Raw genomic sequence first — 19,588 nt, forward strand, 5'->3', positions numbered from 1 at the left:
AATACACTTCTTGAATCTTAAATCTTGAAGTAAGTTCCTTAGGAAGTGTACTCTTTACTTATTACTCCCTAAAAAATAAATAATATTACTTTTACTTATTACTTAGCAGCGGAGGTGACGAGATTAAACGTGACGAGATTTCTCGTTGAGGTAAAAAGTGTCTCGCGATATCAGTACACAAGTGCAAAGCAGCAGCCTTGAAATTAGCATAGAAAATCCCCCGGCTGTTCTCCAAAGTTGACTCTGAGTTTACTTTTGCAGAGCATTAGCGGAAGAAAAAAGCTGCCTGTAAAACCTATTGTTAAAACGTTAGTTAGTACCGCCGCTCTCTCTCTCTCGCTGTCTCACACAGACCACTCTCTTTCTCTGTTAAAGGAACACGCCGACTTATTGGGAATTTAGCTTATTCACCGTAACCCCCAGAGTTAGACAAGTCGATACATACCCTTCTCATCTACGTGCGTGCTGTAAGGCTGTCTGACGGGAACTATATTCTCAGGCGGAAGAATATAGTACTTGGGCGGAATGATTTGCTTTGCAGCAAGCCTGTCTGAGAGTATAGTTCCCGGTTTGTTTACGGTTAGAAGATGGCTGTGTCTCATGTTACGTTGTTTTTTGTACACACTGTGACTCTACAAATCACAACATGTAAATATGAACATGTTGGCGTTATTTTGTCACTTATTCGGAGCAGTAGGCTAGTTGGAACCAGTTACCTGCAGGTTCTGTGCTAGGCTAAGCTACCGGTGGAGCCGTCAGACAGCGTTACAACACGCACGGACACGAGAAGGGTATGTATCGACTTGTCTTACTCTGGGGGTTACGGTGAATAAGCTAAACTCCCAATAAGTCAGCGTGTTCCTTTTAAAATGAGTCGGGAAGTGGACAGCAAAACCTAACTTTACTTTTAATGATATTAAACAAAGAGAAATGTTCTCCCTTCCTCCTATATGGTCATAAATCGATACTAGAGTAGCCTACTTCCTTGTTTAGTGCAATTAATAAAATGCAGAGGTGGAGAAAATAGCATCTGTCTTCACAAAATTATCTCTTGAGTATTCAATGGTAATTTTTTTGTGCTTTAGAACGTAATCAATGTGAAACAATAGTAAAATAAGCTTTATTTCTGCCTGTCTACTGTGCAATGACAAATTCAAATACAAAACATTTGGTCTCAACTACTGCCAGAAAGCGCTTAGTTATGTTGTAACCTTGGTTCTCTGACCAGACATATAGAATAAGTAACAGTGTAACTGTTAGTTATGCAGGAGAGGAGCCAGTCAGTTGAGTTTATGGTGAAACCTTTCAGTGCTCTTTTTCATTTTGTGACTTTCGATTGAATAAAGGACTATTTTTACAGTCTCATTTCTTCATTGAAGTTTTCCTGTAAAATAATGTTAAAGTCTTGTCTCAATCTCGTGAATCCAATCTCGTTGGACAGTCGGCCACTGGACAGTCTGACTCGAGTCTGTTCGGTGTGTCCCGCGCCGTCGTCAGTCTGGGGGGCTGTCGTCGTTCATTTTGGCCGACCTGACATGTTCAGTCGCCGGCAGGGCAGTCGGGACTCACCCGGAAATGGGGAGCGGAATGAGGTGACTAGAGGCTCTCAAAATCTGACGAAAATCTTTTAAACTGACCTTTGTTGAGCTGAAATGAAGACAGATTCAGCAACTGCATGGCCTATTTCTCACTTAAAATGTTTTCAGAAACATGTTTCAGTGAACTATTTTAGTACAATATGAGATCGTATTCTGAATGGCCGCCATGACAGTCTGGCTTTGAATTTCCGGAGAAAACAAACCCATTTGACGCATTCGTCCAATCAACTGACGGTTTTCATTTCTTGGGCAACAATACAGATTAGCGCCGCCTGCTGTTATAGAGATATTACGTCTTGTCTCGTCTTTTTGGTGTGTTCTGTGGCACTTTTTGGACCAACACGGGGAGACATCATTTCGACTGGCTTTTCTGTCAACGGTCGGCCGTCGGCTATATGTGTAAGCAGCTTAAGAAAGCCTTCCTTGGACAAAAAACAAATCAAATTCACATAACACAGAAACATTAATAGATTAACTTGAGGCGCATGGTTAGCGCACCTGGTTCGCTTGGGTAGCTCACCTGGTTGAGCGTGGGCCCCATGTACAGAGGCTCAGTCCTCGTTGCAGCAACCGCAGGTTTGGTTCCGATCTGCGGCCCTTTGCTGTATGTCATTCCCCTCTCTCTCCCACTTTCATGACCTAATCTGTCAATAAGGCAATAAAAGCCACAAAAATTATCTTTAAAGAAAAAATAGATTAACTTGTCCGTGAAAAGATACATTTTAATCTGCAATGGTGGTTAACATTGAAAACTACAACTCACACATCCCATGCAACTTCACAACGTCCTCATAAATTCTGTGTTTACCATGGTTTCGATTGAGAGACCCCTAGCGGCAGAAAATTACATATTGTGACGTTTACACATCTGGGTCTAGGTAAATTTCCGGCAAAGACAACTGTAGGCTATGCAATGTGTAGAAAATTTGGGAAGAGTTGGGGGTTGATAGAGGCTGTGAGTGGCGAGCAGAAGTCATGAGGAGATATGTGTGATTTGAGAATGACACAGCAGCCATCTCTTTTTCTCTCTCTGCTTCTTTTCCATTTTCTTTTTATCCTCAAATACACTTCTGTGATGCAGGGAGAATGGCGCCTCTGTGATTTTGTGCCACAGCAGGTTATTGTCTACGATTAGAAGATGGAGGGGAGAAACACACATGATAGGATTAGTGTGGCATTTTGGGGAATGAAATTCATTTCAGTGTATTTTGTGTTTCTACTGAAACATGTTTACATGCTATATGTTCAACAACAATTTTTTCTTTCTGAGACGTTCTGTTGGACCGCTGTCTCTTCAAGCCCCCCTCCGGTAAAAGCCCAGTCTGCTCTGATTTGTCAGCGTTTCCGCATCTCAAGAGTCTCCACATCTGTAGTCTATATCAACGACTATTCATTTAGAGGATTGCTCCAGTGCCGCAGGAAGATCCGTTGGATGTCCCTCACCTTCCGCTTACTTTGCTTTGGCATTCTAAACTCGATTTATGAGTGCTATGGTTAACTGCTCCTCAGATCAGGGTAAATCAAGACAGCTAGCTAGACTATCTGTCAAATCTGAGTTTACTTTTGAATGAGCACATGGGGAGAAATTACATAACATCCAAGATTATAGCTTTACAAGCAGCAAAACAAATCACAGATAAAGGCTTTGAAACCAAATACTACACAACTGGATATGTTTCAGCAGTAATGTGACCCGAAATTGGGGCGAAATAACAGCAATGGCAGCCAAGATTACAGCTTTTGCTGACTTTGCATGCAGCTACGTGACACAATTTAAACACGGCAGCAGCCTTAATAAAAATAATGCTTCATTAGCCTGCCTGGAGCAGATGACCAATCATAGAAACCCAGCAAAAAAACTTGAAAACACTCTACAGAACGTATCTCTCTCTCTCTCTCTCTCTCTCTCTCTCTCTCTCTCTCTCTCTCTCTCTCTCTCTCTCTCTCTCTCTCTTTCTTTCTCTCTCTCTCTCTCTCTCCCCCCCCCATGAGTGTTTGGTTGTGTGTAAGTGTATGTCACTCTGTCTGTACGGCTGCGCTGTCGCCTTCCTGTATTTGATTACCTACCTGGCTTGAAACATTCGTTCAGGGCTCATAGAAGAAATAGAGGAGACACAGAAACAACTGCTGTAACGCGCGGGCCGGCGCGGCTGCTCCTGATCGCAGGTGTGAACTGACTAATTGCATAACATGGGCGCCGAAATGAAAGTGTTTTTTTGGCCTAAGAGCAGCATTGCCAACTTAGTGACTTTCATGTGAGATTTAGCGTCTTTACAGCATTTTTTCTGCCACAGACAATCAATTTTTCTTTAATTACATGCCACTTTGCAACACAGTAATTGACTATATACTAATTAACTGTAGAGACCTAATTTATTAATATGATAATTCAACATCAATCCAGCCCATTACAATGGGCTATGTTGGCCATTGACTGTATAAAATGTATGTGGCTGATGCTAATGCTTGGTGGATATTAAACCATTGCTAAACAGTACTATAACGTTAAGAATACAACAAAGTTCAACACGCTCAAAGTTATTTTTAGTATAATTGTTGACTACAGTTAGCAGTGCTAGGCTAACACACAAATACATTTGCCATGTAACGTTAGCTTTATGTCGTTAAAATCCATACGATACCCAACCAAGGGGGTAAGCTTCGCTTCAGAACTCGAACCTCCTATGGCACCATTTTGACGCTACAAAGAGATCACCTCCCGTTAGCATTCCACTGACTAGCATTCATTTTGGCGCCAGAATCCGCCATTGGGGGAGAAGGGGGGCATATCATAGTGGGGGGGCCTGGGTGTCCCCCAGGGAAGTTCAACGACTTCATTGCCTGCATTCCGATACACTTTAATGCACCAATTTACGGTAAAAAATACCTTTATTCAGCCTATAGATGTTAAGAAAAAAGCACGGATGACAATTCAAAATGTATCAAAAATATAATGGAAAGTAGCCTATGTTGTTACGTGTCATTGGGCATTTTTAAGTGGTTAGCCTATATAGAAATCCTGGAGCTTACTATCACGTACACTACACCACTGGAAGTGATATTGATAGGATAAGCGTTGTGATTTACGTAAAACAGCGTCAGCTTTTTTTTGCCAGCTTTCCTTCTTGCATTTTGCCTGTAAAACGTATTTGTGTTCTTCATATTTATGTAGAATTATAGTTTGCGGGACTGCGGTTGTTAGGTTAGGTGAAGCCGGATAACTGAAAGAGATCCAGGACATGTTGATCTTGCTTCATAGTACAGGCCTCTGGATGTGTAAATGAGTGTCACAACTAACTTTTTGGATAAAAGCTAATGAACTTTTCTGGGAAAAAATCTAAATAGTTTTTTATTTGTCTTAGTTGCAGTGTTCATTTTTGTTTCCCCTGATTGCAAAGACTTGGGAGAACAATTTTCAAAAGCTTAAAGTCTTGTTCATTATTGTTCGCGTGTCATTTCAATACATTTTTGTGAGATTCAATTTCCATTTAGTTTTTTTTTTGTCTTTATAGTCATATACATTTTATACATTCATGCGACATCCCTGCAGCATATATATCTTGACAGACATCTTGAACATATTGTTTGTAACACTTTATTGTTTTTTTTTTTCATTTTGGGGGGTTGTGTTTTTATATTTTATTTATTTTATTAATTTGTGTTTGAAATAAATAAAGATTCTGAAAAAAATATGTCTGTACCTTGATTGTGCATAACAGGTTTGAGGTTATACAAACATTATTACACAAGGAAACCAGGCAAACCAAAGATTGAAAATAAATGGCTTATATCGCACAGGGTTAACATGGCATATTAGCATTGTCATTGCAGGCATGTTGGAAGGCTTGCGTTAGCATGTAGCTTAGCGTAATATTTTCATGACCATTTAGTCCGCTAAATGGTCATGAAAATATTACGCCTTAAATATTACGCCTAAGCTCCCGCCTTAGCCTTAGGCTGATGATCTGTTTGCTCAACTCGGCATCTGATCATTCTGTCTCTTTTTGTTCCTTTCCAGCCACCAAACCCAGACAACATGCTGGGACCATCCCAAGATGGCCGAGCTCTACCAGTCTCTGGGTAAGATGCTAATTCTCTGTGTCTGACCCATGTCTTCTCATTGCTGTTTTTGTTTCTGGGGATCAATTAAGGTTTATCTCATGTTATTATAAAGTCATAAATTGCTGTGATACAAGATGAGGAATCACTTCATGATCCATTCCACCTTTGAATGACGAGATGAAATGAGTAAATTATAAGGCTGTGAGCTAAGGTTGAGTCCACCATCTCCTTTCTCTTCATCTCTAACTCTGTTTTGTCTTCGTTCTTCTTTCTCGTTCTTTAGCCGACCTGAACAATGTGCGATTCTCGGCCTACCGAACAGCCATGAAGCTCAGGCGCCTGCAGAAAGCTCTCTGCTGTAAGTACTCTGTCTAAATATAGTTTACATGTATATACTGTACCTCTCCTGAATATGTGTCACATAGGGTTTTTGTCTCTTGCTTCGAGTACACACTTCTCTCATGAGTGTTTCTCTTACTGTGTTCCTGCACTACTACACTCCTCCTTTGTTCTTTCTTTTCTTTCAACTCTGTCTCTTTTTTTTAAATTCACCTCATTTGCCACCGCATTCTTCTTCTCCATCGTCTCTTCTTCACTTTCTGCTTCATGTATTCTTTTTTCCTCCTCTTTTTTTTCTCTCTACTCCTAGCGTTGTTGCTGCTGTGACAGTCTGTGTGGTTGTCCATATGTGTGTTTACTCATCCTTCTCGCCCCTTGCCAGTGGAGCTAAAGAGTGTGAGCCACCTACGAGCTGTTATGTGTGTGATATGTTTTAGGGCGTATAGCTGGCTGCAGCTTTATAGCACAGAAGCACTATTTATGTTAAGGGGGCTTTCTAAAAATACAAATTAACAGATTTGTCGAAGGAAGCGCGCCTGTGAATTTCTACTTTTGTTTCCTTAAACCCTTTGCTTACATTATTCCGAGCAGTAGACTTGGTGGGTATTTCTTTCTTTTTATCAATTTCTATCACTTTCTTCTACTTATTTAATAATGGTATATAAATATCAATATCTTCTTTTTTGGAATTCTCTTTTCTTTTGGATACAACAAGACATTGTGTAAATATTTCAATCACTAAAGCAAGAATCCTTGAATATCCATATTTTTCAAAACCGTATATGCAGTATAAGAAAACAACAAAAATACACTTTAATGTAAAAGGAGAGGATGAAAAAATTATAGCACTGATACAGTTATAAAAAATACATTGCATAATGTATAAACAAAACTTCTTTAGGGGTACTATAACCATCAAACCCCACGTCCTAGAGCATCTGAATCCTTTTGTTTGTGCTGATGGGACATTAACGCGTCATCACTTTCCATCTCTATAGCCACTTTCCGACCAGAGGGATTTTTGCAGTTCCTAGAACATAAAATTCCTAGAACTCTTTTTTTCTCATGTTCCGACTGGACCAATTTGGGGATTTTTAAGTCCCTCTGGCTGCAGTTCCTGTAACTCTTTCAGCTCCTACTTCAGAGCACGGTCTTTTCACGGTTCCCTTTTCAGCATAGGGACCTAGATCAACGAGGGTTGAGTTTCCGGTACAGACAGACCAACAACGGGACAATTTTAACAATTTTCGCCATCTTATTCATCACTAAATTCACTTCTGACAACGTTTTAGGCGAGAAATGAACTGTTAACATTTCGAATATCGGCAGTCTTGCGAAAATTGATGCCGAATTGACAATTTGCTTCAAAGTTTTCGGAGGTGAGAAACTCCACGAAGTGAGGCGACAGTCGGCAGGCGTCTGCCCTGGCCGCAAGCTCGCCGCTCGGCCATGTCCTGCTCAGAAACCCAGCTGTCAGCTGGTGGTCTCTCAGACCGCTCTCATAAATAACAGGCTTTTATTTGGCCATTGACGGTTCGTTTGTTTAAATATCACAACACATGTCCATCATAAGATTAACGGGAACCTGTGGTTAACTGTCTTATTGGAGTTAAACTCCACAAGCATGCCCTGCGGACTTGACATCCTCGCTGTCCAGCCATCACAACACACACACACACACACACACACACACACCGCAGCCAGCAGAGGCGGGGGAGAGAGAGATACCAGTTTCTCTTCGGGAGACTTGTTTAAATTATGACAAATATGCTATATACATTAGATTTAGTATGTAGTTCATACTTTTTGGTGTATTTGTTTTCTGATTTTAACGCTATAAAGACCATTGCTGTGCTTGCATAAGGCTACTCCCTTACCCCTCCTATAGTCCCTATGGCCACCTGGCCAGTGCGAATGACATTGAAAAAATTGAAAAAACGGTTTTGGGGGAGAGTAGTTAGTAGAACTGCTTAGAAGTGGACTTTTCCTATAATATGTTCCTGTAACTACCTGGTCGGAAAGCGGCTTATAGCAGCAAGGACACACACATTTGCAGCCCCCACAAACCATACACAGCCAGGTAGCTTATCTAACAGCTTGAACCCACACAAAACTGATGTACTCTTAGCAGTGTAAACTGTGCTATTTTGCCATGTATTTTTAGAAAATATATTTTAATGCTGCCATAATAGTCTGGACTTTTGCGCTGTGTGTGGTTCAGTTCAGTAGACACAAAGTCTCTGAGATAATTGTGAGCAACTCTCACAAAGAAATCGTTTACATGAAAAAACTCCCACAGGTTGAGAATTTACTTGTGGTGGTGGGTGGTGCAGGATGTGCGTGATGGCTGGGTTCAGTAATAAACTAGTCAAACTAAGTTGTATGAACTATTTATTGAAAACAATGACTACATAACCTTAACAGATAATTTAGAAAGAAATAACTATTTACATATTAAACAAATCAGACTCAAAGATGATACAGATACAGCGGTGTGGCCACAGCGTTTATACGTTTTATTAGTACAGTTAATCGCACGGCACCAGCAGCAAACTACTAATGATAGCCTCTGAGCCTGAAGTGAAGTGTTGACGCTGTCATGCACGCGGCAAGAGACTTCAAGAGGGGGAGGGGCTGGAGGTCACTTGTCTGTGTGCGCTGTAAAAAAAAAATTACATCGTTGATTGGAAGAAAATAATGTCATTCAGATTTTATTTACCAGGGCGGGTCTCAATCTAACTGGGTGGTAGAACCTATGTATGAGAAACACTGAAACTACAGTGGCCCTGTAGGTCAAAACACTACAGCATTTCAGAAAACACTTTAAAGTGATGGTTCGGAGTAATTCACCCTAGGGTCCTTTGCACCATGACCTCGAGCCAAACACCCCCCCGGAAGCTTTTTTCAGCTGGGTCGAACATTGGGAGAGTTAGCTAGAGTAGGCGTTATCAGCTGAATAGCTTAGGCGCGGGGGGCTAATGGACCCACGTTTGTATCTTTTGTAATTTACCCACTAATAATGCAATGATACCAAACGTCTACAAGTAGTACAAATAGGTTATGCTCTCATAAAACGATGGATTGGAAAGTTTGTAAGTACACCAGAAGTTTATGAACACTTGCCTGCTCTCTTCAGCTCTCTGTTGCTGCTGCTGCTGAGAGCATAACCTATTTGTACTACTTGTAGACGTTTGGTATCATTTCGGGCATTATTAGTGGGGTAACTTACGAGATACAAACGTGGGTCCATTAACCCCTGCGCTAAGCTATTCAGCTGATAAAGCTACTCTAGCTAACTCTCCCAATGTTCGACCCAGGTGAAAAAAGCTTCTGGGGGGGTCGAGGTCATGGTGCAAAGGACCCTAGGGTGAATTACTCTGAACCATCACTTTAACATTTCACAAAACACTACAGCATTTCACAAAACAAAACAACATTTCACAAAACAAAACCTTTTACATAAAATAACATTTGTTTTGTTTTGTGAAATGTTTTGTGAAATGTGAAATTTACAGGAAGCAACATGCATGCATTATTATTATCATTGACTTTAGCCTAGATTGATAGTATTATATGAATACAATGGTGTCGTGTGAGTCAACCAGTGTGTTTAACCTAATTTCCCCCTCCAAAATCACATCACAAGAGTAGTCACAGTGCTTCCGAAGCCATTTGCCCCTCTGGGGACAAATAAAGTTCTACTTTACTTGACTTGACTTACTTGTTTTGGTGTTTGTAAAGCATTAAAGTTCAACAAAGAATGGTTCACATAAGAAAATGTACATCTCCCCTACAAAATCACCTCCAGTAGTCGAGAATGATTATTTTTAAGATTATTATTTCCAAGTATAGCTATTTATGACGTCTTTTTTCATATCACAATATATATTGCAGGAAAAAAAAAACATTGCAATGTCAGTTTTTATATCAATATCGTGCAACCCTAGACTTAACGGGGGGCCATAAAAAAAGGTGGGTTAAACACCAACACAACTAGTTAAGATTACAGCAAAGTGAAGGGGAAGATAATTCTGGGTAGCTGGGAGATCTTCTGCTGCCGTCAACGGCAATCGAACATCCTTGACGTCCCGGAGTTCCCCCCCTCCCCGGGAATCCCTACCAACACCCGTCTCTCAGCCTCCTTGAGTAATGTTACAACAAACCCCGTCCGCCCCGGTGTTGAAAACATCCAAAAGGTGACAGTGATATGTGAAATATATTGTGAACGACTGGTTTTAGCTGCTGGCTAATGTTAGATTGCTGGTTCACCAGCTAACTGGTCAGTGTTGGAACCACACAGTGGGTTAAACATTATCTTTTGGACAAAGCCTCATCTGAGCATCAGCCTCTGAAAGACAAAAGACCATGCGGTCATTCCGGAACAAACGGATCAGGCCTGTGGTAACTGTTGCAGCCTGAACACCAAACTACTATAGGGAGAAAGTTCACAAAATGGCCGGAGGGAGGGGCTGCAGACATGTGGTTCACACTTTCAAGAACTCTGATTCTTCCCATTGGTTCCTGGAACCTGAATACACTACACTCCACCGCCAGGTGGAGGACGAATATAAGCTCCTGATCACCCAAAAACCCTTGTCTTCCGCCGCAACGTGAGTTGCTGAAGGATGCACGCCAAGCGCTTGTGCGAAATAGCTCCATTTCTGGACAAAGTGGATTATTTTCGGTACCCTGGGAGCATCCTGAAGGATCCTGAAGAACATGCACCAGTGTTCAAATCCGCAGAAGAGAAACAATTTTCTAGAAGAAAATCAGACAACACAAACACCGCTTTTCTTTAACAGTTGACTGGAACGGTTTTCCCTCCACTGCCCCTGGGGGGAACTGCTAGTTAATCATTGACGAATGATTAGCTTCATTCTGTTTTACCGTGGAAATCTATGGACTAACAGACGATAACACACAGTAAGAGGCTTGAGGTTTCTGGGCAGAGATATATAGATGTGTGTTTATTAATGTAATGACTGCAACTGTGTTAGGACATTAATGTGAGTTGATTAATAAGTGCTACTGTTGCACATCTTGATAATTAATCTGATTGTAAAATCCTGGAAAGAGTAGTTGCTTCCCAGCTTCAACATCACATGTCCCACCATGAGCTCTTCGAACCCCTCCAATCTGGTTCCAGAACCCACCATAGCACTGTGAACGCCCTCATCAAAATCACTAATGACCTCCTGCTTGTTGCCGACAATGGCCTCATCACCATCCTAATCCTCCTTGACCTTTCTGCAGCTTTTGATACCGTTTCCCATACCATCCTTCTCCACCGCCTCTCTGAGCTCATCATCCTCAGTGGCACAGCACTGTCCTGTCCTACCTCACTGACTGGAAACAATTCATCACCCTAAATTGCTCCAACTCTAATCCAGCACCTGCCAACCATGGCGTGCCCCAGGGCTCTGTGCTTGGTCCTCTGCTGTTCACCATCTACATGCTATCCCTAGGTCATATTATCGTAAACATGAACTCAACTTCCACTGCTACGCTGATGACACTCAACTTTATATCAGCACAAACCCCACCTCCCAGCTCCCACCCACAGAAATTGTCAACTGCCTGCAGGAACTAAAATTATGGTTGACCACAAACCTAGTCAAACTCAACAGTAATAAAACAGAACTCATGGTGGTGGCCCCTGCACCACTGCTCAGGAAAATTGGAGACCTGGCCCTGGTTGTGGATGGCTGCTCCATTTCCCCATCTCCTGAGGTGCGCAACCTGGGCGTCATCCTGGACTCCACTCTCTCCTTCCGGTCCCACATCAAAAACATCACTAAGTCCACTTTCTACCACCTCAGAAACATTTCAAGACTCCAGCCTTCACAAATTCAGTAACTGACAAACTCATCTATGCCTTCATCACCTCACGTCTGGACTACTGCAATGGTGTCCTGTCTTCACTGCCCACCAAGGCCCTTAGCAGACTCCATCCAGTATGTCCAGAACTCTGCTGCCAAGGTTCTAACCCACACCAAGCCCTGGCAGCATATTACTCCCATCCTCCCAACAGCTCCAGTCGACTGGTTGCCAGTCAAGTCACGCATCACCTACAAGATCCTCCTGCTCACCTACAAATCTCTCCATGGACTCTCACCATAATACCTCACAGATCTCCTCCACCCCTACACTCAGTCACGTTCCCTGCGGTCCTCTGACAAGGACCTGCTGGCACCAGGTTGCGGACTTTTGGGGACAGGGCTTTCTCTGCCAATGCACCCACACTCTGGAACAGTCTACCACTCCACGTCTCCTCTGCCCCATCCCAGCCCATGTTCAAAAAGCACCTCAAAACATTTCTTTTCACTAAGACCTTTGACCCCTAACCCCCCCTATTTGTTAAGCGACCTTGGGTACCTTGAAAGGCGCTATATAAATACAAGTTATTATTATTATTATTATTGTGACCGCCGAGTACAAGTGAAGCCATAATTCTGCCTCCCGTCGCTCAACTACGGTGCCGTAATATAAAAGACGTTATATCATAACAGTCAGCTGTGAGCCAGCAGAAAGGGGCCGAAAATAACACTCTCGTTAAACAAACACTCAGATCCTGCTGTAACTTTGCGTTAAGTTAGAAACTTGAGTAAACGAAGAGAGTGATTATTTTTCACCACCACAGAGGATCAAGATTTTCTATTCTTTTCATGTGTTTCCCTCCTTTTCTGTCTGTCCTTTTCTAACCTCCAGCACACAGACAGGTACACACGTGCCCAGTGTTTAACAGCTGGTCTGGCCTGCTACCAGAGTCGTGCGAGACGTAACAGAGTTTCAACCGCCATTTCGGTGCCAAAATAACACTCCGGGGTGTGTCCCCTCTTTGTCTGTAAAACATGTTGAAGTCTCGCAGGGTTTCCCGCTATTTCAACGTTAGGAGTAGCCATTTTGGGCCTTTGTAACAAACTACAAATAGCCTCCAACTCTGATATACTTTAAATAGCAGTTGTTTGTGATTTTTTTTGTGTATTTGTTATAATAACTGCTGGTTAAACAGGCATGTACTCAAATTCACCCTTCCTTTTGTTCCTTCAAAGATACCATCAAAATTAATCAAATTAATTAAGATCTGTATTTTAAAGGGAACACCACCAGCTCCGTTATTGGTCCGTGATTCCAGGGTGGTTTTATTGTTTGTCAATTTTGGTAAAGTTATGAATACACTTTATTAATATTGATAAACATCTTTGATCATTTGCCAATAATTGAATCTGTACCCATACCAATTCCCAACATCAGCTACCAATACAAATCTAATCTAGAAAAACGTAATTATGTTGGGGAAACTGCAGCTATTTTATTAGAATGACATGAATAAACCTTACTAAACGTAACGTGAATAACCTTGACTGGCGTGAACAGATGCATTCTAATCGGGGATGGTGTTTAACAATAAAAACTACAACTCCCATAATTCCACGCAACTTCTCAATGTCATCAAAAGTCTGTGTTTACCATCCATTGTTTTTATTGAGAGACCCCTAGTGGCAGAAAGTTACATATTGTATGTTTAATTCTCATCCACAGTGCCACCATGTGCTCTCTCTCTCTCTTTCTCTCTCTCCCGCTTGCTTGCCCGAGAAACATCCACAGCCACAGTTCAATGTGGCTGCTGGCTCGCGTGATTCTCTCTAGTTCTCGCTGTCTTTTTTTTAAAATGAGTCGGGAAGTCTACAGCTAACATTAACTTTACTTTAATTGTTATCAAACAAAGAGATATGTTCTCCCCTCTTCCTAAAATGGTCCTAAATCAATAGAGTAGCCTACGTCCTTGTTTACTGCTGCACCTGCAATTAATGAAATGCAGAGGAGGAGAATGAAACTAGATCATCTTGCTTTAGAAAATAATCGGGAGCCTATTGTACAATGACAAATTCAAGTTCAAAACACTAGTTCTGGGGGCTGTTTCACAAAAGCAGAATTTATAAATCCAGGATAACCGATAAAGCGAGGTTTGACCTAGTCTAATCTGTGCATCCTGGCTAGGTGCATTTCACGAAGGCCAAGCCAGGCTGAGGTGCGACTAGGTCGTGCCAGGCCGAAGTAATTTGGATAGATACGGGCTCACGGCTTTCTTTAGCGAGGTCGATCACAGATTTACTGATGCTAAAATGGAGAATACGCATTGTACATACTTCACACAGAGTGAGCAGCAGCTTTTTATGGAAGCATGATAACGTGAAACACATTATTTGTATAAAAAAAAGAAACCCGGCCGCTGTAATGAAACCGCAAGAGAAAGCGTGGCAGATGATCGCAAACTGACTGAATGCGTAAGTAGCCTAAATATATACATTAACTGACCACTGCTCTGAATTGAAACTGTCATAATCATACCATTCAAGGATTAGGCTACTAATCATTTGCACAAATTAACAGTTGTACTCTTTGCCTTAAAAGTATGCAGAAGATAATGTTACTCAAGAAATTTACCATGAAGATCAATTTTCTATAACGCTAGAATATGATACGTAAATATCTTTTTCACTCTGTTTCTCCCTCTCGCTCATGGGCTAAAATATAAATTACCTAAGTCATATTAACTTCCACTGTTCACTTTTAATGCAAAGTGTACAACTGTTCGTTTTTGCAAATGACAAGTGACTCATTGAATGCTTTCAGTTAAGAGCAGTAGTTCATAAATGTATATTTTTAGATATATCATTCAGGCTACCCGCTATTAGCTGCCACGCTTTTTCTCACTTTTTTTTTTTTTTTTTAATGGAGGCCGAGTTTCCTTCTTTACATATTATATGCTTTGCTCCCTCGTATATATGGACATAGAAAAGAAAGACACTGAAGAAATTGGACTCTAAAATCTAGAAACTATAAAGATTATTAAGTGATAAATTGAAGCAAACTTGTACACTGCACATTTAGCCGTTTGTTTTACATTCAGTTGACTCATTGAACTTGCCAGGATATTTGAACAGTGTGCTAGTCTAGCCAGTCTTTTATGTAATATTGGAAATAAATCTTTAATTCCAGTTTGTGATGGAAAAGAGTTTTAATGTGGGCATGTGTTGTTAAGTTCTGCCAGTTTATTATGTTGCGGTTTTAACTGCCTGTCCTTTAGTGGACTTCATGAATGATAAGGATGAATAAAGTGATACTTCCGTTGATCCCTGGAGTAAGGCTGTCTTCTAACTACTGTCTTTGAGCATCACTGGGCTCAAGGACCCTTTAAACCCAGCAGGTCCAGTTTAAGCATGGTGTAAGCTTGGCAGTGGGACACACTGAGCTCTATGTTTGTCTGGTATTTAACAATCCTCCACTATCTTTGTCTGTAGTGGACCTGCTGAGCATGCCAATGGCGTGTGAGGTGTTTGATCAGCATGGTCTGAAGCAGAACGAGCAGCTGCTGGACATCTCCCAGCTGGTCACCTGTCTGACCAGCCTGTACCAGCAGCTGGAGCAGAGCCACTCTCACCTGGTCAATGTCCCACTGTGCGTGGACATGTGCCTCAACTGGCTGCTCAACGTCTACGACACGTAAGTGTAGCATGCTGCAAAAACAGAGAAGAGTTTCCACTATTTCATTAAGATTTAACATACTCTGACTCTCTCATTTTGTTGGTTGGTAGTGGTCGCACCGGAAAGATCCGGACTCTATCATTTAAAACTGGAATAATCTCACTCTGCAAGGCTCACCTGGAGGACAAATACAGATGTAAGTAATACACACACACACACACACACACAGACCAGCACTTATCTAAAGGATTCAAATCACAGGGTGTAGTGTTTAATTAATACACTCTTAGCCAGTCACATCACTGCACTCAATGCTCTGAAACATTTGACCCAATCACAGTGAAGCATGAAAACAATGACTCATTAATCTGCTTTTCCAGGAAATCATTTTGTAGTCTGAATATTGCAGAGTGGCAGGACGTGAACACACAGCACCACAGATCTGCAGCCAGATGGTGTGACTTTTTAAACAATTAATTTCTACATTATCAATAATTAAAACCATTATAGTTTGTTGAAGCTGTTTGTATAACTGCATTAATCCCATTAATATTTCTGCTGGATCTCACGTAATTAATGGTAACATCACATCGTGATTGATGAGATATAGCAACACAATGTATTTAAAGAATAAAGCTGCAGATTTATGAGCCCTGGTAATTGGATGTCTCCAGCATAAACGGGTAGAATACAGAGTTATAACCGACCGGTCTAATGTGTGTAGAGGTCATATTTCCCTTTGTAAACCTATCATCGTTCTCCTCCTCCCTCTCCATCCTCCAGTCTTGTTCAGACAGGTTGCCAGCGCAACAGGTTTCTGTGACCAGCGTCGCCTGGGCCTCCTCCTCCACGACTCCATCCAGATCCCCCGGCAGCTCGGCGAGGTTGCCTCTTTCGGGGGCTCTAACATCGAGCCTTCCGTCCGCAGCTGCTTCCAGTTTGTACGTGACACACTCTTACACACACATAAACGCTTCTTTCTAAGTGTGTTGTTTTGAGTTAGCAGTCTGGTTTGACTTTCTAGAGTTATAGATTACTAGGACTGTCAAATGCTGCAATAGCCCACATGTATATTTGCTCTGATGCCTTAGGCAGTCCTTCCAGAAAAACACAGAGTTTTTTTGTGATTGTTGCGGGCAAAAATCCTTGATTATGCGGCACGTTTTCTTAAAAAATGCGATGGAATATGCGGGATATTTATGCAATGAAATTGCGGGAACTTGCAAAAAATGCGGGAACTTGCAAAAATTGTGGGAACTTGCAAAAACTGCGGTTTGATGAAAAAGAGAAGAAAAAGTGATTCCCCCAACACCCTGCTTTTTTAAAACTTAATTTCCAAAAATAGTTTACAGATATTCAGTCATTGCAATAAGTAAAATAATAAGATACAAAAATATATACAAATAATATAATATTAAAGTAAAAATAAAAGTAATAGCTAGTCTAAACAGAGGGAAATAAAAGATACAAAAGAGACAGACTTTTAAAAATCGTTAATAATATAGACAGCAGGAGCACTTAAACAAAGAAATTTGAGTTTAAGATAGGTTTCTTATTGGATACCAACTTAAGAGACTCAAAGTACATGTCAAATTCAACCTCCAACACCCTGCTTTTCGATGATGTTCACGTCGCGTAATTACGTCACTTCATAACGTTCCCATGGCAACAGGAGAAAATGGCTGCTCTTGTGTGAAGTAAACGCAACATTTTTTCAACTTTCTGCTAAGATATATTATGTGACTTTTTTGCAACGAAAATGCGGGGATTATGAAATCATGCAAGCACCGCATATTTTGCGCGGAAATCGGCAATTTATGCGGCGAAAGTGCGGCATATTTGGAAAAAATGCGGCCCCCGCATGAATATGCGGACTTTGGCTGATTATGCATTGAATTATGCGATCGCATAATCGCGTTTTTCTGGAGGGACTGCTTAGGCCCTCCAGATGAAGGTAACATTTAAGCACAGCCCCACTGAGTGTCTGAATGTTAAACGTCAGACTACATCGGGTTTATTTACAGAAAACATCTGGATTGTTGCTTAGAGATTTACAGAAAATGAAGGCCAAAACATTGATAAAACCAAGAATAATAGAAATAAGAGGGAGAACAAGTGCATGACAGACTCCAGTAAACAGGACCAGAGAATGAGTGTCTTGTGTGAATGAAAGTCTGTACAGGATCAAACAAATGATCTCTGACAGCTGCAGAGAAGGGAAACATGGACAAATCTCACAAACAAATAGGACATCAACCTGCACATGGGTGTTTAAATCATGTGTGACAGGACAGAGAAGCAAGAAGAGGAAAGGAGCATTCCCTTTGTATTTTCTTAAGGTTGAATGTTTGAGCCAAAATAACAAGCAGCAAATCCAGCAATTGCTGTTTGACTGGATTATCCCTAATCTTCAAGAGATGATCCTGCATTTTCATGTTAAAACTCCCTACTTTGAAAACCAAATGTAGCTCTTTTTCTCGAATGTATTCTGAAAGTAAAACCACAGTTGTGTCCATTGAAGGGAATATTGTGGAAACTGGCTGTTTGCTTAAACCCTGAACCCCAGAAATTGACGAATTTTAGCAATAACAGTTTAAGCACTGATGAAACTATGCTGTACCTTGCAACCATAAACTAGGTACGGCAGTCCTGTTAAGCTTTGGATTCAACTGCAACATGACAATCCGTTTTAGCTTGAACACGTATATCCAGACGGACAAAGAAGTAGAAATATTTCTACTTGTGCTGACATTGGAACGTCACAGATTTGGGGGGTCAAGAGGACATAATTACTGGATTTTCTGTTGTAATGAACACTGTAGACTGGAACCAGGATATTTTGATAGTACAGTAAAGGGAAATTTAGTGATGTTAGTTTTTAAAGAGTTTAAAGGGTGGTGTCTTTTTTTTTTTTTTGCATTTAAACCATCAAAAATACAAGAGCAAAAGTGTGTTTGTCGGCTCTAACGTAAGATGCAAATGTTAGCATGTCCAGCTGCAATGAATTTGAATGTTTCTGATAAACTGAAGGATGAAGTGTGACTTTTTAGACAATTTGTGGTCCCCACAGGACAGCGACGCTACAAACGAAAGCAAAAATAAGCAGTGAAAAATGTCTTTAGTAAATGATTTATTAATAAATATTTCATATATTTTAAATATTTTGTATATGAAGCTACATACTTCTAAGGCATTGTACCTGGCCCTTATAAAAACAAATTACTGTAAAACTAAATTTATAAAAACGAATGAAGATTCCAAACTATTATAACCTTGTTGATGGTAATGAAGGAACATGTCACCCAGTTGTAACTGTGACAATGGAGCTCTATGGCAGCCTTTCTCAAACTTTTTTGTGCCAAGGCCCAGTAATGTTTGGCCCTCATCCCCTGGGGCCCACTTACATAATTTTGCGGGAGAAGAAAAAAAAACTTTAATAAGTGATTTACAGTTATAATAATAGATAGCACAGAGGTTAAAGAAACACTATAATGACCCAAAGTTTGCCAGCATCAACCCCCCTGGTGAGAAGGCACAGACATCTGGACTAATCACAGCTGGCCTGGCAACCCAAAGGCATATTGTTTCCAGATTTTGGGAGCAGAGCTATGATGTGGGGAGTCTGGGGGGTCTCCCCCAGAATTAAACACTTAATTTACTGCATTATACCTATTTGTACCTTTGTATACATCAATTTATGCTGGAAAACACAGGTGACAATTAAAAACATATAAAAAGAATTCACCTGCCCTATAGTGTGCTGTGCGTTACATTACTGCTCTGCTAATATATCTTATTCAGAACCGTCTGACGGACACAAAAAGCCCCGTTTGGGTCTCTGAATAAGACTGAATGGAAGCGGCTGTATGCTGCTCTTCATTAGAGGTAGAAAACCGAAAGTACGACAGGAATACATGGAGCACAAGCGCAACGTTTCTGCCGCAGCATGCACACAGCTGAGCCATTATAATTAACTGACTGCGGAAGCCGCGCTGCTCGTCTGTTGTTTTTTTTTTTTTTACAGAAAAAGTAGACACAAAGCAACGCACAGGTCTTCTTCAGAGCTCCAATTGTTTGAGCCTGAACCATAGACTGTAAAC

General features: G+C 41.1%; 1 protein-coding gene across 28 annotated transcripts in view; it reads left to right on the forward strand.

The window, feature by feature from the left end:
* dmd (dystrophin) overlaps window positions 1-19,588 on the forward strand; it is a 470,394-nt gene that overhangs the window by 416,578 nt on the left and 34,228 nt on the right. For all 28 annotated transcript variants that reach the window (XM_039793552.1, XM_039793539.1, XM_039793558.1 and 25 more), the window contains 5 exons: window positions 5,617-5,678; window positions 5,944-6,018; window positions 15,305-15,506; window positions 15,599-15,684; window positions 16,272-16,429. In XM_039793552.1, coding sequence (XP_039649486.1) covers window positions 5,617-5,678; window positions 5,944-6,018; window positions 15,305-15,506; window positions 15,599-15,684; window positions 16,272-16,429 — 583 coding nt within the window. The remainder of the gene's footprint in view (window positions 1-5,616; window positions 5,679-5,943; window positions 6,019-15,304; window positions 15,507-15,598; window positions 15,685-16,271; window positions 16,430-19,588) is intronic.

Source organism: Perca fluviatilis, chromosome 24 (assembly GCF_010015445.1).
Source record: "Perca fluviatilis chromosome 24, GENO_Pfluv_1.0, whole genome shotgun sequence".
Classification (NCBI taxonomy): domain Eukaryota; kingdom Metazoa; phylum Chordata; class Actinopteri; order Perciformes; family Percidae; genus Perca; species Perca fluviatilis.